Raw genomic sequence first — 27,324 nt, forward strand, 5'->3', positions numbered from 1 at the left:
TTTCATTCCGTGACTGTACATATTAATGTGGTAAAACACTAAAAGTCTAAATACCATAATGCCAACAAAAATTTTCTACATAAACAACAACAGTAATCAAACACCAAACGCAACAACAACAAATTCCATTAATAGAAGGCATTATCAACACAAATATTAAGATTACAAACTATCACAACCCCAGGGTTTGCCCAGGACAGAGTTAACGAAATAAATGGCTTAAATTTCTACACCCGTAATGAATACATAGAGGGTGGACGTATAAATCACAGTTAGTATGCATTTTGGACTGTTTCGCGAGCGGCGGCGTAAGGGTTAAGAAACAGCGGTTAGAGAAATAAGTTTCTTTAGTTTCTATGGTGAGATGAATGATCCAAATAATGTAAGAAACTTATGAAATAATCGGAAGATCTAAATAGTGTATATTCGTTCTGATTCCTAATGCAGAAGTTTCATCCAAAACAAAAATAAAAATACAATTCATTTGTAAATGAATTGTTAAAAATGCCAGAATGTACAATATTTAGAAACTCCAATAGTATAAATTCTGTATGATATAATTAAAATAATAGAATAACTCCGCCTTGTTTGCAAGAACCACACGAGTTTAAAAAAATCACCGCATCATAAGCTCGCTCGCTTCGCTCACATTTTGCTCCACGCACCAAAAACCGGCACGCGTCGCAACACCGGATGCGGAGCGGCGCGTGCGCCGATGCGAGCTCAATGGAACGTACGGAGGCGCACTTAAAACATTTTTATTGTGCCCGCTCCATTGTGACGTCCCCGCTTTTAAGATTATAGTTATGAACACCGATTCAAACTTTTATCTCTTGGATCCTCTGTTGTGGCGTGGGCTGCGGACTTGCCCATTTTTAATGGCAGAAAAAATCGACAAGATAATCTTGTACAAACCTCTAAATCGTATGTTTTATAAAAGAAAATCAGCTGTTAAAAATGACGTTAAGACGCTTCCTGTCAATTTTCACTTTTCAAATCATTGTTTATTTTTTATTAAGTTTACTGTTTTTCATTATTATTTTAACTATTGATTTATTGGAACATTTACCAAATCTTAAAGATGTCTAATAAAGATTATTACGAGCGTTGGTTAAAAATCAAAGAGCAACTCCGGCAAGCTCTTGCCGAAGATGAGCGCATTCAAGAGCTGGCCATTCAACAAGTCGGCATCAAACCACAGTCAACTGCTGTTGAAATAGTTGCAAGGGTCTACTGTAAGTACTGTGAACTCTACAACAAATTATGCGACTGTTACGACCAAATGGAACAAGTACAAAGACGCACTTACATTAAAAAAATAATCGACTCGATCACATGTAGGCTACTCGAACTCAAGTCTACATTAGAAGAGGTAGAAGCGTTTGAATTCACTTACCCAGATAATGCTCTACAACAACTGATCATGGTGCCACAAGATGTCCAAGTAATGTGTCCATACTTTTATCCATTTGAGATAAGGCAACAAGAAATGCAATACATTATTGACCAAGTATTGATAGCTGGAAACCGTCTTGGTGACCCCTCTCCAACAGCATCTGAAATAGAACGCAAAGAAGAGGAACGGCTCGCGGAAGAAGAAAGGATTAGAGAAGAAAAAGAAGCAGAAATAAAAAGAAAATTAGCAATGGGCGAAGATATTGTCGAATCAGTAGAAGAAGAAGTCCTGTCGCCTGAAGAACAAGAGGAATTAAGATTAAGATTAGAATATGAGGGACACGTCAATAACATACAACGAATGGAAAGATCAAGATTCGCTACAAGAGAAAGAATTCGTAAGATTAACAAAGATGCCAACTTATATCTGGAATTATCTGGATTAAAAAAACCTCCTGCAAAAGAATCTCTTAGGATTAGAGCAGCAAAATTTATTCAAATGGCTTACAGAACATTTATGCAATTGAAACGAGACCATGTTCGAGAATATAAATTAAAGCTAAAATTAGGTATGATAATTCCTGCCAGCGCGCCTGTATCTGCAAAAGTAAAACTTGAAGAAGTGAAAGCACAGCGGCGTAAATTTAGGCATAAGTATTACGAAAAATTTGTAGAGGAAAATTTGAAAGAAAACGCTCGCGTTTTACGACTGCGAGAAGGGGATATTATGGAGGATATATCCGCTGAAATTAGACAATGGCTACGAGAGTGGTATAATTCTGTACGCCTTTTTGATGAATATCCATGGCCAGACGAAGGAGGTTCAATCCTTATTGTAAAGGGTGAAACATTTACAATAGAAGAATTTATTGAATGGAAAACAGCTGAAGAAAAAAGATTGAAAGCCGAAGCAGGTGCACCGAAAAGTAAAGAACAAATAAAAGCAGAAAAGCTTGCCGCTAAGGAAGAAAAAAAGCGGTTGGAATTTGAGGCTAAGGAAAGGGAGAAAAAGCGACTTTTAGACTACAAAAAATCTCGTCTTAATCCAGACAATGATCCTGGTGTGTACATTTCTATTGGCAAAATGATAGAACCTTTTAGTGAGGCATGGGAATTGTACGAAAATCAATGGAAATCATTCGATACCGCTGATGCACCTTTGGATGTTATGAAAGGCTATATCAAGCAACTGATTACTGAAACTGCATATCAGGATGTCCAACTGAAGTTGCGACCTATCGTGGATGACATGATGAGGTTAGAATTAAACTTACTGAAGAATTCCTTGAAAACGGATTACAACCAAGCAGGAATTGCTAAGCCACCACAAAGTATGAAGCGAAAGAAACCCAAAAAAGTGAAACCTCCTAAGCCAGATAAGGTGAGTCCCGAAGCAATGTTCCAAGCTCTGGTGGATGAGGGTATAGTGCGAAAATATCCAAAGATGTCACTCGACGATTATTGGGGAGATTTGAATTACGCTGCGGCTGATATGAGAGCTATATTATGGACTCCAGCGTTCCCTCTCGCCTCCATGGGTGATGTTAGAGAGCAAGTGAGAACGCGATGCTTATTAACTTTAGGATGTGAGTGCCCCAACGCTGTACGTGCGCAAATGATTGTAGGGCCAAAAGCAGCTGGCAAAAGAACATTGATTTATGCTATTGCATCTGAGACTAATTCAATTTTAATCGATCTCTCGCCAATGAATGTTTATAACAAGTTCCCGGGCCCCAAAAACATGAAAACGATGTTCCAATACGTAAATAGGATCAGTCGACTTATGCAACCTACTGTCATTATGGTTGACGGGGCGGACAAAATGTTTTACAAAAAAGTGCCAAAAGAGGAAAAGATGTTTGACCCGACTCGTCTTTCAAGAGACTTCTTCAAAGAGGTCATAAAACCCTTGCAGCCTGTTGATAAAATATTAGTTCTGGGGACGGCTACAGAGCCGTGGATGGCTAAAAATGCCCAATTGTACAAAATATTTCCTTCGACGATTATGATACCGATGACTGACTATGGAAGCATATCGTATATTCTAACAAAGGTACTTATGAAGTTCCATGGGGTAAAACGAGACTTCAACGTGCATAGTGCTGCGCAGGTATTAAGGGGGTATGATATAAACTCAATACTTAAAGCAATAGAGACTTTGATGAATGGTAGACGCGTGGCGGAGTTGTACCACAAGCCTTTGGACCCATTTGAGATCGTGTGTTCTGTGCTTGAGCGTGAAAGCTCCAGCTATACTGGCCTCGAGGACATCGAGATGTTTCAGATGTGGTATGAGTCTTACTCTCCCTGGGGCCAAAAGTATATTGACTATATGCTTATGTTGGACTCGCAACTCAGATACAAATTGAAGGCGGATCAGAAGAAAAAAGGTAAATGAGCAATTTGAAACTTCTGAAGCAACTAGGTGTGACATTGTTTTTTCTTAATTTCTGTGTTATCAGCTTTGCCAAATAAAATTATGAGACATTATTTGTATTTTTTAAAAACTAATGTAACAGTCATGTGTAAGTTCACTGTTAACATGAATTTTCTAAGCCTTCCTTGGCTCACGCAGATATATAGTTCCATTTTTCACCATCAATGGAAAATGTGGCGCTTTTAGTTCAAGTTTTAGCCGTCGAATTATTTAGGGGCACCATAGTACAACTTGCACGGCCTTCACCCTAGCACGCACTTTCCAGCAAGGGTGCAACATGCAACCCTTAGCACCCTCCGTGTTAAAGTTCCACAGATATGCGATAGGGGGCTCTATGCCCAATAGAGGCGCCAACCTTTAGCGCAATTCGTAAAGTTAAGCTTTTCATTTAGATGGCGTTAGTGTCATGAAAATGTTTTTGAGAGATAGGTAAATAAAATTATTTCCATTACATTTTTAATTATGCTCTTGTACCGTCTGGCAGTACACGATACTTTTAGTCGATGAATAAACACAATATTAATAGTAGTATTAATCATGAAAATTGTTATTATGGACTGAAGCACTGTAAACCAATTTATTTTGAAAATATTCCACCACAAAGCAGCTTCAAAATTGATCTTTATTTGTCTATAGATAGATAGTATATGAATTCTACTCCATAAGATACTGTAAGCTTATAATGTAGTTACACAAACTAATGTGTACATAAATAACCACCCAAATCCATCTCAAATGCCAATGGGCATACTCTGTCAATTAATCCAAAGTTAGCAAAAAATTAGCTTGAGACGGATAGGCATAGCGAATTCGGTTCGTCTAAAAAATTAAAAATATCTTTATTTGTCTGAACTAATTAAATTGGTTACTTGGAAATTGTCAATTGCTCCTAAAGAACCGTTACACTTCATGTCCCATTACTTTTTAATCTTATTTTTTTAAACCAGACACCTCTTTCTATGCTCCGTGCACCCATATGATCCTAATCATGCGTGCAAAGCTGTGCCAACCTGCTAATCAAATGGAAAAGAAAATGAATCGGCCAATTGAATTGCTTTGAAGAGGATGGAAGTGGTTATTCCCCAGAAGTGGTCTGTTTCTCAAGCTGAGAGTCGCAATCCGTCAACCGGCGGCGTCCAATAGCGGCGACGGAAGGCGGCCGTGGCGGCGCGCGTTGACAATGGCAGTAGGGCTGGGCAGTGTCGATGGTTGTCGATGGTGGACTCGATTTGAAAATCGATTAGGTACGGTGGGATCTCGATTATTATTATTTTTTCTATAAATTCGATTGCAATTCTAATAAGTCCTAAGAATCAAGATTGAGATAATATTTGGAAGGTACAAATTACTTACTTTTTTCTTTTTTCTTCAATTTGCATATTGTAAGAATGACTAAGCTTCGATATGATGAATATTAAATTCAGGATTTCTTATTGACTTCATATTATTTATTGTGGTACTTCTGTTATTTATGTTTTCAATCTTGAAAGCTTCTACAAGCTCACGTCTTATTAGTAGTCAAAATTAATTTGAGGCAATGGCAGTTCGTAATCGCAATCGTGTACAAGCACATATTTGTTTACCTTTTTTTAAGAGACAGGAGGCAAACGAGCAAACGTTTGTGACTAAAGATTATTAACAATAACAAATTCAAATTCTTTATTGCTCTAATGTTGGTATACAAAGGTTCTTACATAATATAGACATAGACCCATAACATGGACCCTGCTTAGACATGACATAAAGAATGCAAACCCAGTTAGATTCCAAATTGCATTTAATACATTCATCCTAATTAAATGACATATGATTCCTAATTGCGTTTAAATCTATTCATCTTACCGCAATGTTCAACCAGAGTAAATACAAATGAGTAGGTCATCTTCATAGAAACGCACCGAGCGCGCGTCAATACGTATGCGGCGCGCACGCACACACTGACAAAATTCGGGGCAACTCACCGCTAATCAACGCTAAATTTTGTCAGTGTGTGCGTGCGCGCCGCATAGGTACGTATAGGCGCGCTCACATACAAACCGCGCTCGGGCGTTTCTATGAAGATGACCTACTCATTTGTATTTACTCTGGTTCAACTGAACTATTCAAATGACAAATTGAATCGATGCACAATCGAATCGACGTGTCCAATCGATTACCGCAGCGCAGCACTGCTCCGGCAACTTCACCTCCCGCCGGATGGGCTGTCTCCGCTCCCCGCCGCCATTTCCGGCGCGCTCCGTTCCGCCGGCACAATGCAGGCTTTATACCTTCCTACCGCTAATCTACTCGATGATAATGTGATTAGTATGCGGCTTTGTGCGGAGTGTAAATGCGCCGTGTTGCGTTGGTGGTATCTTTGGATATACTTTTGTGGAGCATGTGGTGGGTTCTGTATGTTTATCTGAAGTTTATAGAGCGCTTTCACATTAGGTTAGTTGCGCGACTGCAGCGCGGCAGCGGCGTTTTTGTAATGTGAAGGCATGCCTGTCGCGCGTTTGTCGTGCTGCTAAATCGCCTAAATGTGAAAACGCTCTTAGATTTTGATATCAAATATGACATATTATCAAAAAAATTAGGTTTTATGACATAGGTGTATAAAATAGCCTATTTACTTTGCCACCTCGAAAACGTTGAAATTCGCCAAAAAAAAATTTTTGTGAAGCGACCAAAATAATGATTGCTTGACTTTCCACAATGGTGCGGGAAGTAATGGGAGGAAATGACATAAACATTGCTTAAAACTACTCTCTATAGGTACCTAAATACCGGGTTGTAAAAGTACCGAGTTGAAAGAAATATCAGACCATTTTTGATTAAAAATAGCACCTTATGGTAACTAATCGTACATAAGCCTGAACCAGCCTGAATTAAGTAGGTAGCATAATTTATTCTACTATTCCATTTGTCTATTTCCCATCTGCAATGCTCGCGAGCGTTTTTCTTTTAAATAATAAACTTCGTTGAGCAAACTTTAGCTCGAGCAGCTCGCTCCTCAGGGATAATGGCGTCTCCTCTATAAACTAATTAAAGTATTCCCCGGAAAGTTTTTCAATGAAACCCAACTCCCGATGCGCTGAAGTGGATTTTCCTCTTGGATCTTTAGAACACCCTCTTTTTAAACAATATTAGCATGTAGAAAATAATTTTGTTTAAAGCGAAAATAAGAATACCTAGGCTCATTTTAGGGCTGATTTAAACTGAAGAATAAGTTTGGCACATTGACAGTTTGGAAATTATGTCAAAATGACAAGTTTAATCTTCACTTAAAAGTTATCCGACGATGCGAGGGTAACCTTAATGTACAAAATACCTAGGTAATTTTCATTTAAAGTTTCGGCGAACAATTTTTATTGCTTAGCCTAAAAGGTAAGCGACTGGCACTGTGTATTGTGGTGTTAAGCTCACCTTATGTAGCCTTAAACAGTAATAAAATGATCATAACATGGTTTATAGATCAAATTGATACCACCTGTCTATAACCATTTCAATATTACCATTCTCGGGGCTTTTGTTTCTCGAATGCCACCACACCACACCAATTTAACATCATGCCTGTTGTCCACCTGGCCACAGAATAGATAATACCTGACCTAAATTTCATAATAATTACAAGGAAGTGCATCAGCCGATGTATTGTCTTGCAGGAAGGCAATTGGTGCGATATTGCCATTGTGCCAGCACAATACCTAGGCCATTGATGCCCAGGCCTCGTGGATATACAGACGACAGTACATCAGACTACCCTTTTTTGTTGAAAATTCGCATCTATTACGACTGCATAAGACCCCACAATGTTTACCTTGACGTGCCGTCGTCTGTACGTCGAACTGGACAAGCAGCACTTCAGACTACATATTTATCGCAAAATCGCTCTTAATACAACTATATAAGATTGTTTATATTTACCTTGACGTCTGCTACCAACAATGCCTGCTTTGTAGGTCAGATTTATCTGAGATTGGTGCCGGATGACATCAATCTTCTAATTCCACTAGTGCGTTATGAATATGCATCATTGAAACAGATATAAATACTGACAACCGAACAGTTGCAAAAATAATACAGGCTTTCAGTTAAGAAATATATTTCAGTTTCACTTACTTACTCGTATAAAAAAACTTTAATGTGCAAAGGCCAGAAAATTATTCACAATTTGGAACTATTTCATTTGATTCGCCTTTCGTTCATACGAGTAAAAGCTCCTTATGTGCAAAAAATACCTAAATAAATAAAATAGTGCAAATCATCAGTGCATAGTGGAACTAAGTGTTCCTACTTAAGTAAGTTTGGTGCGGGATCAAATGAACTCTCTCCTGAAGATAACTGCTAATAGTTTTCACAAAGGCTAGGAAATTAACATCGGAGCAGCAAACTTATGTGCTTAGTATGCTTACGTAAGCCGACTTCAAAATAGCTGTAATTTATAAATAGAGTATACCTACTTTAAATAGACATATCTTTATTATAGGTATACAGTAAGGTAGGTAGAATTCAGATCAGGTCAGAAAACCAACACTTTAAGTTATTAAATCAATAATTTCAGACGATTATAAAATGAAATCTCAACATATGTATATAGTCAAGTCACAATATAATTCACCTCTATTGGGTTTCCCTAGTCTACGAATACAGTAATTTACTGTATTCCAGGTGAATTGGTGGATACCAGGTTTATAAAGCGCCAACCCGCTTGATTACCCACGCCCAGCAAGCCACGTGCTGAAACCAAAAGAAATAGAAAAATATTGGTATTTTCTTTTGAACACTAGCCATTTCAAAGAGTAAAGGTGACTAGCTGTAAAGCAGCTATTGCATACAGGGTGTCTGGGATTGGTAAACAACAAGTAACGTCTAAAGCAGACCGCGTTTTATACATTTTGTTCTTTATAGGTGACTATTGACTAATGCCTGCTTTCACCATCAATCCCTAATTTCTAAGTGACCCTAAAGTAACACATAACAGGAATTTTGTTATCAAAGGGGTCACTTAAAAGTTAGAGATAGATGGTGAAAACGGGCATAAGTTTATTTCTCCACTAAACTTCTTCTCAAGCATCAGGTTCTATGTTTCCCCGAAGTAGTGATAGAGCAAGGTATATTAAAACGTGCATAAGTGCCATAAAAAGGCCACGATTAAAAAATAACATCTAGACAAAAAAGATCGATTTATTTTTGGATGGAACTCAACGTTAACTTACGTTTTTGCTAGTAACCTAACCTATACATAACATAACACCGCAATCAGTCTAGACGTACGCTTGATTAATCAGGAAATTGATCGTAATCCGATCAGAACCCGATGTAATTGCGTGGACGTCTAACAGTCATGACTGACTCAATTATGGACAGCTTAGATCACACTATCATTAATTAGAACACTACCATCGATATAGGTAATACTACAAATAGTATAGAAACACTATCATCCCGGTCACGCATCAATGGTTTGTAAATTAGACAAGTCATTATTCATCACGTCGTATCGTTCACATAATAATGTCTACTTAGCCCAAAATGTACTACTGATAGGCAAATTGTTATTTTCATTTTCACTATTTCAAGCTACTTATAATGTTAATTCCAACTCCAATATTTGATAACAAAACTCACAAGTACCTACACTCTTTATATTATTATTTTTATTTATTTTTATGTTCGTTCGTTCGTTTCAGCCGAAAGACGTCCACTGCTGGACAAAGGCCTCCCCCAAGGATTTCCACAAAAACCTATTTTTTTATGTAAGATCTGATGTTCAGCTCAAATCATCCGAAACATTATGTCCAAAATATTCAAAATCGCAAACGAAACACCCATTCGAATAGGCGTTTATCGAATTATATCGACGATTCTACTAATTTGGGGACAGGGCGCCCCAGCCCACCCCCAGCCCCCAGAAAGCTACCCCCGGACTCTAAGCTCATTTCCGGAACGCCGCCTGGCTGAATTAATTTTAAATTAAGCAAAGATAAGCCTCGGCGTTCATAGTAAACAAGTCATGTGTGATCTGCAGGTTATAATTATGGATATATTAAGGTGAGGAGTCAAGAATTATGTAGCTTAAGGGTGAATAACAATGGAAAGCTTCTGCATGAAGTTACATCCGGAATAATGGCAGAAAAGGCAAAATAAGCTGCACGACGTTTTCAAAATACCTTTTTCAATAACCTTTTTAAAGAAAAATTTGGCTAAGTACCAACCATAGATTTCAGTCTGAAGAAGGCCATCAACTGCCTTGTATGCTTCAATACAGTTTTCGGGATTACATCATGAATAAGTTACGTACTACGACTAATGAGTGGTGTAGGTAGGTACATTACTCCACACATTTTTAAAGTTCTTGTGATTCTTGTGAATACGGGCGTAAGACACATCAAGCAATCACTATGCCATCTTAATAGCTGTAAAGCTATTTCGCACCAAAAATAGTTTGTCTAATGAGCTAGCGACTATGTAATATCATATTACATTATGCATATTGTCAAGGCGTTCAGTATTTGCTTTGTTCCATATCATGCTCACGCTCATACTGTGTTTACAATAGACACTGTGATATCTTCAAAGTGACAGGCGTCATGATTACGTCAGAGCCGCGCTAACGATAATGTACAATAGATTTTAATAAAAGATCTTCCTAAATATACGAGTATTGTACGAGTTTATTATTTGGCCTAAGCTACAACTACTCCGTTCGTTATGAGAAAACCTAATAATCATAAATATCTTTGGACATTTTACATTCTTTACGATGTCGTCGGTCCACCTTGTAGGTGGACGTCCCACGCTGCGATTTCCGGTAGTACGTAACGCGTTTTCAGGGAAGCGCTGGACGCAGGCCGCTACCAATCGATCAACATAGAAAGCATTGGGGGAGGCCTATGTTCAGCAGTGGACGCGGACGTCCTATGGCTGAAATGATGATGATGATGATTTTACAATCATTTCACATGCGCCATCCAGTCTAAGGGCTGGGTTGCACCATTTTACTTTGACTCCATACAATTTACGGTTAAAGTTAGGTAGTGTAACTCGGCTTGAGCTAAGCTTTACTATGAGTACCGGATAACAGATATAAACAAACATACTTGAATATTTTCAGTCACATCATTCGTTACATTTCGTTTTTTTAAGAGAGAATATTAATTAATTTTGGGTATCATTAAAGGCAGGGAAAATCAAATAAGAACATGAAAATATAAGCATTGAGTATTTGACACAGCAGTCTTGCTTCTGTAAAATGATTTTTTTTTTTTTTTTTTTTTTTTATGCTAGACAAGGCAGGTATTTGACCGCAATCGCACCTGGTGTTAAGTGAGATGCAGTCTAGGATGGTACATATCTGCCCTGTAAGTGCCTATTCACTCTCGCCTTTCCAAATGAAAGCAAGACCATCACGGGATCTTAGGTTTCTATTCCCATCAAAATTACCGGTGACGCTACGTTATTTCCTGCCGCGGCTGGCTGACACCTTTATGTCAAAGTCAAAAGTCAAAGTCAAAATTTCTTTATTTGTTTAGACTAATAAATAGTTCTTACAAATCGTCATTTTGCTCTTAAGGAGCCTCTACATGTCTCATAATCTTTTTACCCTACCAGCGCTTCGATACCAACATTTGGCAAGTGCTGAGAAGAAGCGCCGCAACAAACTCAGTCACCACTGTCTGCCGGTTAATATAAATAAATAGAAATAGTAGTAGTAGGTACATTCGATTCAGGAGCAGTATGAGATACCAGATTTATTTATGCTCATCTGTAACTACTCTGTTATAATTTTATTTTAAAATTCGACGTAAAAGATAGACTGTCCCAAATTACGACAAACAGATTTTAGACGGTTTCATAGATCTCTCATCTAAATATAAAAGGAGAAACTGACTGACTGACATATCAACGCAGAGCCTAAACGGCTAAACGTAGGCACTTGAAAGGAAGGGACGTAGCTTAGGTACCGTAGAGGTGCACTAAGAAAGGAATTCCCGAAATTTCCACAGGAACGGGAATCAGCCGGAAAATCCTTTTGTATGAAAAATCTAAACCGCGTAAGATAGATGAAGGGGGTAAAACGGGATCCACGCGTACGAAGTCGCGGGCGGCCGCTAGTTTAATACATTTCTTTTGTCGAAATAATACCCTCATCGTATTATCCAGTTCAAAATCACAATTTCAGATCCTTTTACTCAAACTTCTCAACGATTGTCGAGGATTTACTGTAACCTAATTTTATCTTTGACCTATTTCGTATCTCTTTGTTGTCTGGCACTTACATAATGGTACCTAAAGTTTAAGCCGTCCTTAGCACCGTAATTTTTATCATCATCATCATCATTTCAGTCACAGGACGTCCACTGCTCCCCCAATGCTTTCCATGTTGATCGATTGGTAGCGGCCTGCGTCCAGCACTTCCCTGCTACCTTTATAATGTCATCGGTCCACCTTGTGGGTGGACGTCCCACGCTGCGTTTTCCGCTACGCGGCCTCCATTCAAGAAGCTTGCTGCCCCATCGGCCGTCAGTTCTGCGTACTATGTGCCCTGCCCATTGCCACTTCAGCTTGCTAATCTGTCGGGCTATGTAATTTTTATAAATAACAGTTAATATTACAATCAAAATTATTATTTTATCAGATTCTTGACATCACTAGTTAGTACGTAATATCTCCTACCAAATAAGATGTATTTTAATAGCAAACAGCTTTAGTCTTAAGTCATTAACCAACCACGCGTCAGACAGTTGTTTACAGCCTAAACGCGCTAAAAGTCAAAAAGGCTTTAATCCGAGTTTGCCGCCCGCCTAAGTCGGGCTGGCAACGCCGCGCCGGAAGCGCGCAGGGCGGCAACAGCGCGTCGAATCGATCATGCTCACGCACACAAGTACACGCGGAGAGGGATACATACACGCACACTGAGGTGCACCTGGAGCCGCGAAATAGTGGATATGCCTTTTTGAAATCAAATTAAACAATAATTTACAACAGATGCTCGTAAGCCTACTTACATTTTCTAATAATACGCTTATTCAAAAGAAAGAAAGAAAGAAACATTTATTACGATGAACATCACTTAGTTAAGGACAGAGAACGTATACAGAAAAAAGACAGAAATAGCACATAGAATTACAAGGAAATAAAAAGTGAACTGAGCAGTGCCATCCTGTCGCAACAGCGATGCCCATCGCAATGGGACTCCACTCAGCATAATATGCCGTGGCCCACGGTGGAGAAGGCCACGACGCTGGTTTTCAGTGGGCCCCATATTCAATCTTTTTTCTAATTAGGGATTAATGTATTGCTTTAAAGTAAGCTTTAGTAAACCTTATTTGTTATGCCAATGAAGGCTGGCATTTAATAATGCGACTATTTTAGTAACCATAAAAGCCAAAGAAAAATCACAGAAAGGCAAAATGATCAATTTGGTTTCATTCAATTATTTTTATTTAAAAACCAAAGTACTGAACCGATTTTCATAAAATGTTTATAGAATTACTGAACTAACCTGAAATTATTTGTATCAATAATTTTACTAAATGATGGAGGGAACGAACGAACATACAAAAATGGTCATAATACCTACAACGTCACACGCTGTGATTGATGATGCGATCACGTGATATTACGGATTAAATATTTACTTTTTATTAATTAAAATAAAAAGATAATAAACTTAATGAGTAAAAATACATATGTCATTTTCGGTAATTCTGTAATATAAACTCTCGATGGCAATAGTCACACTGCACCGCGCTCCGCCGCGGTCCGCGTGGAGACAGTGTGTTGTGCCGCGCGTTTTTTCTATACAAACTGAGGTACTTGCATATAATGATTAAACTGTCGTCCCGCGTACCGCGGCGGAGCGCGGTGCAGTGTGATAATCGCCTATATTTCGTTTACTGTCTACACCCCTATTTACAGATTAGTTACCACCTCCATTGCACTCGTGGCTCCTCGCCGCAGCCGGTTCAGAGGTGTTAAGATTCTAATTAAGCCGTGCCGTTTTTCCAGACTTCACTGGATTAAGCCTCCTTCATTCCAGATACCGCTGCGACAAGCATTTACACCGATCGGTTTTGTCTTCAGATGCTTTCGCCTATATAAAATTTAATTGGCATGGGTATTTTAGACGATGGAAGCTTAAATTCAATTCTAGGCTCTTTTGCTCTTTTAGAATTTCATAATACTAACTTACTTACTAGTGACTAACTTAAGGTTCGTTTTGGCAACATGGCAGGCGCGGATGCTACGGAAAATTAGTGTCAACTTTAGAATTTGTTATTTTGGCATAACTCTGTAGCTAGAAAAAAGGTTACTTGATTATGCTGTATGATCAGCTGACTTTATTTTGTCTTATGCACATGGCAATGTAGATTTATACACGAGCTTAGCTAGTCTAATGAGTATAATTATACCAAGTATTTATGACTGGTTGTGACGGTTCGACATGATTCGTAAGAACGTACTGTATATTTATTGTAATTACAAATGCATATCGATATTTAACGCGCCTTTCACTGCTTTCACGAGCAAGTGTATGTGCCATTAATGATGTTAGTGTGATTGACGCCGAATACTTTCCAAAAGCTATGGGACTTATGGGTACGAACGTTACTAAAACCACAGAATAATAATAAGTACTCTAAAACATCCCTTTCTCATTACGAAATACAAACTGAATCTTCATAATTCAGCCATTGTCATCACTAGAGAATAATCTTTTTCAGGAGACTGAAGAAATATGTCAGATCGAAAAATAGGTAAAACTTACGTAAACTCTACGCTATTGGCGCAAATCGTTAGCACTAAAAGCCTAATCTTTCACTTTTCATTCTGGCCACAAGCTCCGATCTATTTTTTTCCAATCTTTGATTTGTTTTTTTGCAAATCAACCTTAGTGGGCGTAAGTAGATTATCTCGTGGAGCTGTTTTTATTTAGCTTCGCAAACATAAAATCATTAAAACGGTCTCGAAGGGCATTTAAAATCGAGTATTCTGATTAATCTAAATCTGACTTCCTCAAATTGAATTTTTCCCGAGTTTTCAGTAGCTGATTCGATTGCAATTCGATTTAATTAATCCTATTCCTTCTTTTTAAAATATTTATGAGTTTTTTGATAATTATTTAGGTATTTCAGCAAGGTTTACGGCGTACTTTTAAATATCTTTTAACTTTCTCAAACGTTGAAATATCAAGCATTTATTTATAGTGACTGTATTAACCAACTACTAAAAATTAATTAATAAATATGTTCAATATTTTGATTTAACGGATTAAATACTCTCTACACAAGACATTTTTGGCCATTCAGCGCGGAAATGCAGCCACCTGGGAACCATGTCCCGTTGTTTGGACAGCGATTTGGGACATATTTTGTATTTTTAAATATTTAGTCTATGTAGGTTCATTATTTGTACTATGTAATTATATTTGTTAACTAAGTAATTCATTTTTCTCCTCTTTTGTATAACATACGCCAAAAACTTACTTCTGTAGTATGAGTATCACAGATATTAATGGAACAGCGGTTAATAAAAGAAATTCGCTCTCGACGACTGGTGCTCCACTTTGTTCCTCGTCCCTGCAGCGACAAACACTGGTTTCATTAAAACTGAAATTGGTTTTTGTGAAACTGAAATGTTAGCAATATGACACATGAGGCTTCCAAACGTTATTGCCAGTTTATTGTATTACATAAGTGACGAGGATTTGCTATGATGTCTGTACAAGTTTTAGATAGTACGCTCTAACATATCTTTATTTAAAAATCGATTTATAGGATTATGAAAAAGAACTTTTAATCGATCTTTTTTCACCCGATTGAATCCTATCTGTAAATGAAGATTCGGTTTCTGCATGTTTAGGTAACGAAAGATATTTTATGTTAAGATTGATAAGCATAATATTGTCTCTCGAGACTACGAAGATTATTTGGAGCGGCAACTAGAATAATAGAAATACATTACTTCCAGTCGTGGTTTAATCTAGTTTGTCCTCAAAATTAAGTGGTCCAGACTATCTATTAAGAAATAAGATTATCTACATGTGATTCCGTGCCTATAACTTTAGAACCAATTCAGAAGCTCAAACAGCCTTGCAATGTTTTCAGAAAGAGGAACATTGACACGTCTGATTGAAGTGCACGTGAACCGAAAATGGGCGCGATATGAGGCAATACCTGCTGAAAATAGTGTATTACGAAGTATAACCCAAAAGCGGCCGAATGAGAAGTAATCGGCGATCTATTTCCCTTGTCGTGCTCACTAGAGTTTCAGATAGCGAAGCTTTTCACATCATTGGCACTCGATGAGCAGGCGCACTGAAAAAAATGTTTCGTTACTATAGTTCCAAAATACTAAACTGTCCTATCCATGACATTGACAGTGGGGCGCCACCGTCAATACCGGATCGCTGGTTCCGATTTTTGCCATGTTGGAAACCATTTAGTTGAACGATGGTAGCGCCCCCCCTGTCATTGAGTTTGGTGGGACAGTTCAGCGTGGGTCATCTATCTATAATATTTCGTTACTGCTTACACAAATGAGTGACTTGCGAACTGAGTAATAAGCTATAACCAAACCAGGTTTAGCTCACTACAAAATAGTTTGTTTATAATTTATAACCACAGTACCTAGTGTTCCCGAAGCCTATAGGCTTTTAGGCTTTTTTTTAAGGCTAGCCTATGAATTAGGGGCTACAGCGGGAAAAAAGCCTAAAAAGTATTTTAGGCCTTTAGGCTAGGCCTTTTTCATAGCCCTTTTTTTGTCCACCCGATTACTATAGGCTTTTAGCCTTTTTGTAGGCTAGGCGCATATTTAAAAGACTTGAAAGGCTAAAAAGCCTATAAAGGTTTTTAGTCCTTTAGGCTAGGTCTATTTTATTCATTTTTAACCGACTTCAAAAAAGGAAGAGGTTATATTCGACTGTATGTATTTTTTTTCTATGTATGTTCACCGATTACTCCGTCAATTTTGTGGACCAATTTTCAAAATCATTTTTTTGTTCGACAGGGTACACTTCTGAGGTGGTCCCATTGTCACCAAGTCAGGATCTGATAATGGGATCCTAGGGAAATCGAGGGCAACCCTCAAATTTTATAGGCACGTATATCGTTTTTCAAATTCATGCTGGTAAGTTAAATTTAAAAAAAAACATATCAAAAAAGAAATTATATATTTTGGAAACAATGTAACTATAAAGTTTTTATTTAATTAGAAAATAAATGCAATACAAAAATACTTGTTTTATTCATACGAAGCCATAGCCTGAATAATGGCTATAGCCTTATAATAAGCCTACTACTCGAAATAGACTTTAGTCGGAAATAAAGCCTAAAAGGCTATTTTAGGCCTACAGGTTTTTTTAAAACCTATAGGCTGTTTACAATGAGTAGCCTTTTAAAAGCCTTGTAGTCTATCATGGCCAAAAAAAGAACTAAATAGGCTTAATTTTAGGCCTAAAAGCCTATAGGCCCCGGGAACACTAAAGTACCTGTTAGTTTTTTTTTTATCTCCAGTAGAAATTACCGGAGTTCGGTTTTTACAAAGTAATTATGCAGACAAATTAATGTATAATATGTATATTTAGAGTGTTGGATGAGTACCTGTTAGTAGTAACCTCCAGTTCGCTTGTCACTCTTTTGTGTAAGCAGTAACCAAACTATTTTTTTACTGTACCTCTAGTACGAAAAACTTTCGAGTTCGTTTCGTTGCGTATTCAAAGTGTCATCGAAAAATTTTGTATGAAAAATTAAACAGCGCCCCCTAGGGCGGCTATAATATAGGGGGCGCTGTTTAATTTTTCATACAAAATTTTTCGATGACACTTTGAATACGCAACGAAACGAACTCGAAAGTTTTTCCTACTAGAGGTACTGAGCCGTTTACTTCTGAAGTGGTGCGGGACGGGTTTCTTTTAGACACATGAAATTTCGTGAAGCTTTAATTGTTTACCTTGAAAGCTCTGTTACGTCATCACACTCCCACCAATCCACTATCATGCGAACATATACTTAGCTATGCGCTTTGCGAGGGAAGCTTAAGTGAATTCAAACATTACGCAGATAGGCTTTCAATCTTGCCAGCTAGATTCACGCTGAAACTGACTGCAGCTGTTTGCAATGTAATGGTGTAACAGATTCAAAAGCAAAAAAAAGTGTTGTAAACATTTATAAAAAAAAAAGTGAAACAGCAACACTGAATGATGGTTAAATAAAAAACGATAATATCGAAATCTTTTTTATTATTTAAACTTATAATATTTATGCAGGTGAAGTTTTTTAATGTTCAAAGCAATAAAATTATAAAATTGATGGCAGGATCGCGGTCACCGTAGCGCGTAGCCTAGCCGTAGCGTCTACGCGACAGAGCGGCCGTAGTTCCGTAGCCGTAACGCTTCGTAGCAACGTCATAACGGTGCCAACAAGGCTACGAGACAAATTAAATTATAGGTACTTCTTGCCTAATTAATTTTACTTACTACTGCGTCTGTAAATACTTACACTTCACTTTCTACATCATTCGTATTTTTATCATAATCATAATCATAATCATTTATTTATTGCTTCATAAGTGTACATAGGTGGTGATCATCTGCATGTTACATCTGCAGCTTTTCCAAAATATCTGAAAAAGGATTTATAAAAACTGTAAATAATAAAAAAAAAGAAATCATCGACTCCGTACAATTTTGCAGCGTAATCAATCGATGGCATGTTTCGAAATGTATTAAAATGCATGAAGACTATTTCAAAACGGTTCATTGTGCGCACAGCGTTGCATCCGACAAAAATACGTGTCCCCGCGCACAATGCGCCTAAATTCGCTCAATTACGCGGACAATTATGAAGATAGCAACGCCCGGGCGACAATTTATAAAAAAACACAATGCACGGTCAGAACAAAAAGAAAAACAATACGGCAGCGCAAACGACGGCCCGCGGCAGCCAATAGCCGTTTAATGAAAACCGCTTTTGAAGTTGAAAAGAGGTGCGAGCAGATATCGAAAAATGGAGGCTTTGGGTTCTGATGAGACTCCCTTGATTATCCCGCCCTGTTTACTCTGTGGAAGATTAGCTGGAGTGTTGTGTGATTGGTGGGGTGATGGGGGTGGGGGTTGGGCGGGGCGGGGCGTGGCGGGCCCGCCCCGGGCCAGTCGTCCGCGCGCGCGACGAGGGCCGCACGTGCGCCATGCGAGGGACGCCGTGAGAATGCTAGACATTAAGAGCTCTGCCGACTACCTTAGTCGGTCCGGAACATTTACCAACTTCTCTATGCTGTTTGCGGGTGAATATCTCTTGTGATGTGAAGTGTTGTGCGGTGGTTTGCTTTTATTATGTGCGGTACAGTATGATTTAGGGGTACTGTTTACAAACTTGAGCGTTTTTCACTCTGTCTAAGAGCAGCGTGGTTTGTTTCAAAATAAAAATATGTATAGCTAAAAAAAACTATCATTCTTATAGAATAAAGCTTTCTTATTAGAAGAAGGTCAGAAGTAAAATATCAATAGGTGACGGGTTTTAAAAAAGAAATCACAGGTGACAAGGCTACAATGACGTAACCAAAACGTCCTGAAAAAACTTTCACCCTTCAATCCCCTGCAGTTCTGACTCCAACTCAATCTCAAAATCTCCATTGAAATCCTTTAAAAAGCGTCCTCTTTGACAAACGCCCAAATTGTCCCACTCATCCTTTCAGAGCCTTCAAATTATTCCGCCGGGAACCATCATCCCTCTTGAAGCGACACCTTGACAGGGGCTACGAGTGCCTCCATCTGAATGCCTACCTCTTAGCCACTTCACGCCCTTGGTTACAAGCCCAGACTATAGAGAATATACTCTTGTCGCAAAATAGCCTGTATTACCACGAGATAAGAAGCAGATGGTTACCTTGATGTGCTACAATGGAAGGTATTTGAGGAACAAATGAATAATGTTTTCGCACAGTGGGCTTGTGGTTGATGACTGTGTCTGGACCAAAATAATCTATACTTTATATTATAAATGCGAAAGTAACTCTGTCTGACTGGCTGTCTGTCTGTATTGCTTTTACGCCTAAACCACTGATCCGATTTTGATGAAATTTGGCATTGAGATAGTTTGAGTCCCGGGAAAGGACATGGGATAGTTTTTGTCCCGGTTTTTGAAACAAGGACGCGCGCGATAAAGTTTTAATGTGACAGACAAAATTATTTGCGGGCGAAGCCGCGGGCAAAAGCTAGTCAATGATATTTAATAAATCGCAGGTGTGTGATAGTGGAGTGTGAATTATAGTAACAGCTGTTTTGCTTTAGTAGTTATACCACACTATGACTTTTTCTACCAGCTAACAACTTTCATAGCTAAGTCAATAAATCACTTGTTTTGTTTATTGATTTGTTTATTTTTGACGGACATTTTTTAGGTCTTTTATATTGACTTAATAATGCGAAAGACTTTTATCAAGCCGACAAAATATTCTCGCTAATACACTCAAAAGCTTGAATTTATTAATATTTTCAATACAATTATTATTAGATTTATCTCGTTAAGTTAACGTTTATAAAAATGAAAAAGCTACTTGAAAATCCGGTACAAATTCAAACAAAACTGCACAGTATAACCATTATCTATATTTCGATAATTATGATTAATCAATATAACATCTGATTCCCCATAGAGGGGTTTGTATAAATAAAAAACATAGGTACTCTACTAGGATAATAAAAGAAACAACAGTTTATAGAATTTGGTCGTCTGTGTAAACAATAATTAACATAAGTAGTGTATACTTTAATATTGTGAAAATCAAACTTCTAACTATTAGAACTTTTATTAAAAACTAGCTTTACGCCCGCGGCCTCGCCTGCGTGGAATTTTTCGGTTTTTATATAACCTATGACACTCGGCAATAATGTGGCTTCATATTGGTGAAAGAATTTTTAAAATCGGTTCAGTAGATCCCGAGATTACCCCCTATAATTTAACAAATATACAAACACACAAACTTTACCTCTTTATAATATTAGTATTGATGAGAGGTAAGAAATACTTTCCGTTGTTTATTATTATTTTCTTTTCATGAAAATAATACGGAATTGGTTTTACCGACGATTTTATCAATCTCTACACATTATGTAACGCGACTCCTTCATAGTGTATTTATCCTACCTACTAATATTATAAATGCGAAAGTTTGTATGGATGTCTGGTTTCACGCAAAAACTACTGAACGGATTTTGATGAAACCTTACAGTATTATTGTTTATAACCCAGAATAAAAAATTACTAACATTATAAATGCGAAAGTAACTGTGTGTCTAGGTTTCACGCCTAGACCACTGAACCGATTTTGATAAAATTTGGCATAGAGATATCCCGGATATTAAGATTAGTCCCGGAAAAGGACATAGTTTAAGTTTTTATTTCGATTTTTAAAACAGGGTCAATTTTTGATTCTGTGACAGACAAAATTTCACGCGGGCGGAAAGCTAGTAGGCTATAATTTATGACGATCTGTGACAAACTAAATTTCACGCGGTTGAAGCCGCGGGCAAAAGCTAGTTTTCTATAATAAGCACTAAACTTATATAAAGGTAGAGCTTTTGAGGTATGTCTAATATGGATAAAAATAATGAGAAAAAAATATTGTTAAGATTTAAATTTAAATAAACATTTTCCGTTTAAACTCTAAACAGTCCAAAAGCTCGTCTTTAACGTTCGTTTGTAACAGTCTATTGTCACTCATATTATTGACCTCATACGAATTATTATTTTAAATAAAACTGAAAATTAAATAAAAAACAATATGAACGTAATGTGACGGTATTAAGTGCTTTATTTGTATTGGGAATAGTCCGTTTGCATGGTTTAGTTCGACTGAAAACAACATGCAAACAATCCGTGGAGCTTTAAGCTTCCTGACAGCTTCCGACGGCGTCCGTCGGATGTTTAGTTAAATATTTCGTGCCTCGTGTCAGCACACACGAGGATTTAGCCCAATTTAATGGATAATGTCATATTATTATGACTTATCTCATTGGTTGGATTTTATTGACAGGCAGGCTGTATTTCCTGGCGTTACATTGAAAACAGGAGGCAGAGTCTGTTAATCCTGTAATACTATAAGTATTATATTCGATAGATACATTAATATACTAATCAATAAGTAACCGTGTAATTTAATAAGGATGGGAAAATTGAACTCATTTAATTTTTTTATCGTTCTCAGTTTCAATTTTAACGTAATGCTAATAAGTGCGTGAAACGTGTGTTTATGTTGCGTGGATGTATGTATTACCGTATGTTTATATTTTTCATGGTGTTGACTAACACTGAGGTAAAAGTAAATCATCTAACATCGTCTGAATAAATTTTACAATTGCATTTTACTTATTCACCTTGTGAAAATTCTTGTAAAATATATTTACAAATATGTAGATAACATACCTAATTGTGTCTGTGCTTGACTGACGCTCGTATTCACAAACATTACTATGAGGTCTCACAGTGCGTGTAGACGCACAGGGTCACACACGAACCAATCACAGAGCTCTATTTAACGCTGTGCGTTCGATTTTCTGCTTCACTTATGCAAGCATCGTTTGTGATTTAAAAAGTAAAAACGGGCGTTCTAATGTTTCGTTTTGAAAATAATCCTGAGTTTCTCACCAGGCATTATGTCATGATCCAAGACGAATGCGAATAAAATAGTCTGGTGGTTTCAGATCTTTAGTACTTCTTTTAACCTGTTTTCTCTAATCGTAACGGTTGTCATGAACGTGTGTTATTTATTCTCACTCTGTAACTTTACTGTTGTCACGGTTAGAAGCTTTAGGAGCAGGTGACATGATTAGAATTTTAGATTTAAGTTTAGAGAAATAAAAGATAGATTTAAGTTAACAAGTCATTTATTACAATTTAGAGAAGTGAGAACTCTTAGGGAGTGGGTTGTCGAGCAAACTATCGTATCGCACGAGATTCGTCACCGGTGGTAGTGTATTCAAACCACTGTCCTCGCTAGCATTGATGGTGATGTGGTTTGGTTCCTCGCTGGTGGTGGGCCCGCAGTGCTGTCGACGCGCCAGACGGCTAGGGCCGTACGCACTGTGGTGTAGGGCCACTTAGAGTGTGCGCACGGGCCGTCCGACACGGCAGGCAGCTCCGCCGGGTTGAGGAGCCAAGTGGTAGTTCGGCTGTAGTGCGCTGGCCATGCATGGCAGGTTTTTGTAGTGAAGAAGATGAGCGTGAAGGTAAACGTGAACCCTGCAAATCAAAGCGGACACTAAAGCAGTTGCTAGCTTTTGTCCGTTTGACTGCGACATCAAAATACTAGCGAAGCAGATGGAATGATTTTGGTAATAAATGGTGATGTAATGATGTGGCAGTCAAACAGAATTACAATAGGTGCAGTGAAAGTGATGTAGGCAAAATATTAAATTATGTAGGTAGAAAATAATTTAGCATATCATCTATGTAGGCAATTAATTTATGGAACAATATAGGTAGGCAATAATTTAGAATAATTAGAACAAGTACGATGAGATGAAACAATTTAAATTAGCAAGTAGAATTGAAATTAGTGTCGTTACAATACGACCAAGGTCATGTAAGGTCATGACGTGTCGATGTCATTTCATAAAATTGATAGATTTACTATTTTATTGTGTAGTAAGATGTAAAATATTACGAGTAGCAAATTGTAGCAACAGTTAAAATTACGAAATGACATCGTCCAGATACACTGAGCACATGGATTGCACATTTGAAGAACAAAATGGCGGCTAGGCACTTACATTTAGCACAAGTATAAAAACTAGGCATTAAAAATACTTTTGCAACACTCACCCGGTAGCGGGGTTCACCAATACGCGATTACATTTTAGTTTCTAAGATATTATGTACATCGCGGGTCCGGCGGTGACGGACAGCGATACGTCCGTGCTCAATAACGCTCTGGCTCGGACTACGAGACGCGGCGGGAGCATCGCGGCCGTAGGCGCGTCGCTTGCGCATGCATAAAAAACAGTCCGCCCGCTCGACAGAGAACAAAAGAAATATTGAACAACTTGTTTCGCGCGGGTTTGCTTGTAGATTCATTATTTTATTTATTTTATTAGTGTAGAACAATATAAATTATTTAATTAAGTTATTTAGTTAGGTAGTTTACGTAGATTTAGATATATTATTATTAAAGTTTATTTATTTAGGTAGATAATAGTAATTAAATTAGAATTTAGATCTAAGATAACGTCAGCGGTAACGCTAACCGTTACACTGTGATGAATCAAATAAATAGATAGAACCATACTACAAAATACTACCAATTTAGTTTAGCTTTGTATTTCACTATACATTCGTAGTTAGCTACATAATTTGGTATATTTATTTGTGTCTGTGTTATACTTTAAAAATTGTTATTACTGTCGGAATTACTTCTATAGAGTAGACTTCTTTATATTGGGTAAACATTACTTTAAAACAAGCTCTTTTATTTTATAACAATATAACTTCTGTTTCTTTTAATTTATTTTCAGTAGGTAGGTACTTTTAAATTCATCAATCACTGAAATTATCGTTTTTAATTTGGTAGATGAAATCTTCATGAAGTCTGTAACTTTCCATATAGGTAAAATAGTAGGCAGTTTTTTTTGGTATTTAAGTATTACTTAACTCGATATTATAACATACTTTTTGAAACTCTACGACGACATATAAACCTAATGAATTTCTTGGCAATTAAATAGGTATCAAAACATTTATATGAATTAAATGATACAAGAATATGATACGCGGCGGCAATCTCTCTCAAATCTCTCGAGTTACGAGTGAATTACTAAAATAATTACCACCACTTATTTGTTTTCAGATGCATCCTACAAAAGTTCTTGGTCTTCACATGCGACGTCACAGGGTTCACAAGGTATGTTACCATAGTTTTATTCAAATACCTATTAGTTTTCTTATGCCTGTTTTCACCATCAATCCCTAATTTTTAAGTGACCCCTATGGTAACACATAAACAGGAATTTTGTTTCCATAGGGGGCACTTACATAAGGGACAACATAAGGGATTGATAGTGAAAACAGGCATTAGTCTTCCAAATGTTTTCTCTCGTTTTGAGCTGAACCTTCAGTGTTACAATTTCCACTAACTCAATAAAATTCTCATATTTTATATTAATATAATTGTTTGTTATCCTAAATAAAATAAAATAAATAAATAAATATGTCCAACAGTGGACGTCATTCGACCGAAACGAACGAACGATCATGTTCGTGAGTAATTACTCGTTTATTTTAATAAAATCTATAATACCATGAATGTGCTCTACAATTAACATGATATCGAAACTGAATCATCAATCAGCATTTAGTTACATTAACATTATTTATCGACTAAAGTGTAAACGAATACGAGAATCCTATCTTCCTCCTCGATTTTATCTTATTGATCGAGTCTGCATTTTGTATATTTGGCATTCTGCGATTCATGTGGACGTAGTTACACTGAAAGGATGGCTACATGAAGTTTTTCACTGGTTCTTTTTTCAACTTCTTTGATTTATTAAACTCAGTTCGCCATTTTTGTCATGATCCTTTCCGCGTAACTGCGTATGTAGTAGTTAAAATGTTGCCTTAAAAAGACGTGTCACAGCACCCCACTGCGTAACGTAAACAATAGCGTTTCTCGCACGGCTGGCGGCGCGCGGCCGCCGCGTGCGCGCGCGCTCACAATCGCCACTTAATTTCTTGATTGACGTGTACAATATTTCGCTAGTGATGCAATATTTTGATGAGTATCGCCATTATCGTGTTACGCTTGGATACACGCCTTGTAACGCTGATTTTGTGACGGGAGTGGGAGGTCGCGTTTTTGTAACGTCTAAAGTTTGTGGCAGAATGTATGATGTAGATTTTTTCAGTTTTATGCACATATGCATTAAGTGAAATGGAGATAAGAGTTTTTGTCAAGTTTAGGTGGTTTTTTTTTAGTACAGAGAGGAAAGTTACATAATGAGCTAGACTGAAATCTTGAAATCTACTATGTATCTAATATGTACCCTACGAACTGAACTCAGTCTAAAAATTAATTTGAAAAACTTAGAGATTTCTTAAAAAGCTTTTAAAATTTTTCACAATTTTACGCACTAATTCTAACGCTTTCATGTGACAAATTACAAAATAATTGACCACCTATTTGTAGCATTTAATTTTGAGCAGCGAATTAAACCACTAACAATTCTTAGTTAATGAACGATAATTAGTTTATGCCTAATGTCATAGGTTAGGTACGAAAGTTCGCCGCCAGACTGGGGTGGCAGCAGTAGGGTCAAACTGGGGGTAGATATTCTAATGTCGCTCGATAAAAAGTGATATATGGCTGATAAAAATACGCGCTACAATTCTTTTGAAGGGGCCGAAGTTAAGGAAAATGGTATTAAAATTTACTTTTTAATTCAAAGGTACGAGCACGGAGTCATTTTTTTTTTGTTTGAGACAAACGACACCCTTAGAGTTAAGTGAAAACGTTGATAAAGAAAGCTGGAACCAACGTGATATTTTATACACTTTTCTACTTTGTGATGGATTTTAAAATCTTTAGTGATTCATGTTCCTTTGCAAAGTTCGATTTACAACTTCCATCTCACTACTCTTATAGGCTACTTACTTTTCCTTAGGTATCTGGTATATTCGTAGCCAGGTAGTCCATATTATCCAAAGCTAACCCAATCCTAACCAATATTCAACTACACTAGTGGACTACTTACTACTGCGTCACAACTCACCTAACTTTTTCGTATACGACTTTCTAACGAGCGGTACTATAATCTCGCCGATTATAATAACCCAGTAGGGGTGGCAAGCAAATCGTTTGTAACGACGGGGGACAGTCGGCATTAGGAGTCATGCCCTGACGCCATAGTTGGCCCCTCGGGACTTGGTGCCTTACATCTTGGCCCCGTGATTTGGGAGTAGGGTCTATTAAGAATTAATAGTCGTAACGATTTTAAATATTATGCGTAACGCCCTCGGTGTAGAGCTGAGAGTAATGGCTTGTAAGAATTAGTTGTAGTTAAGAAATGCTTTTGTTTTTTGTGCTGCTGAAAAAAATGTTTTGTACTCGTACTGTAGAAACTTTATTTCCCATTTACTGGGTCTTAAAAAGACATTTTTCATTTCTAGTTCCTTGAATATATGAGTCAGGCCCATGACACTCAAGTATAAAGCTCTTCGTACCTACACCCTATACAACACCATCAAGCCAGACCTAACGTAATCTAACTATTGAAAGTTGCTTTTCGGCCAGATCTCTGAAATGTAAACCTAAAACTTGTATTTTTCCAGGGACTTTATGAGCGTAGTACTTAAAAATGAAACCCACCCAAGTAAGTATTTAATGACTATACGAAATCTTGAGTGTGGTAAATTTTACTTGCATAGGCATTTAATGAAAGTGGTGTTCGACATACCCATTAAGTAAATGGTTGTATGAACATGAACATTTTACTAAGCCGGAGTCGCAATTTATAA

The 27,324-nt window shown here is 37.4% G+C and overlaps 2 protein-coding genes and 1 long non-coding RNA gene across 4 annotated transcripts in view; 2 read left to right on the plus strand and 1 right to left on the minus strand.

Moving 5' to 3' along the window:
• Positions 1-27,324, plus strand: part of LOC135086736 (DNA-binding protein D-ETS-3) — a 90,325-nt gene that overhangs the window by 26,287 nt on the left and 36,714 nt on the right. For both annotated transcript variants that reach the window (XM_063981521.1, XM_063981522.1), the window contains one exon: positions 24,659-24,712. In XM_063981521.1, the coding sequence (XP_063837591.1) occupies positions 24,659-24,712 (54 nt within the window). The remainder of the gene's footprint in view (positions 1-24,658; positions 24,713-27,324) is intronic.
• On the plus strand, positions 988-3,885 carry LOC135086727 (dynein regulatory complex protein 11-like). Its single transcript, XM_063981504.1, has one exon. It carries the CDS (start codon positions 1,082-1,084, stop codon positions 3,791-3,793), a length of 2,712 nt encoding a protein of 903 aa, XP_063837574.1. The 5' UTR covers positions 988-1,081; the 3' UTR covers positions 3,794-3,885.
• On the minus strand, positions 22,683-24,054 carry LOC135086742 (uncharacterized). Its single transcript, XR_010260584.1, has 2 exons — positions 23,638-24,054; positions 22,683-23,055 (listed from the first exon to the last, which is right to left on the minus strand). It is a non-coding gene; the product is annotated as an uncharacterized LOC135086742 (long non-coding RNA).

The sequence above is a fragment of the Ostrinia nubilalis genome, chromosome Z (genome assembly GCF_963855985.1).
Source record: "Ostrinia nubilalis chromosome Z, ilOstNubi1.1, whole genome shotgun sequence".
NCBI classification, from domain to species: domain Eukaryota; kingdom Metazoa; phylum Arthropoda; class Insecta; order Lepidoptera; family Crambidae; genus Ostrinia; species Ostrinia nubilalis.

Bases quoted from the DNA above. Each gene is read 5' to 3' on its own strand.
- LOC135086727 (XM_063981504.1), top strand. From the start codon at position 1,082: ATGTCTAATAAAGATTATTACGAGCGTTGGTTAAAAATCAAAGAGCAA.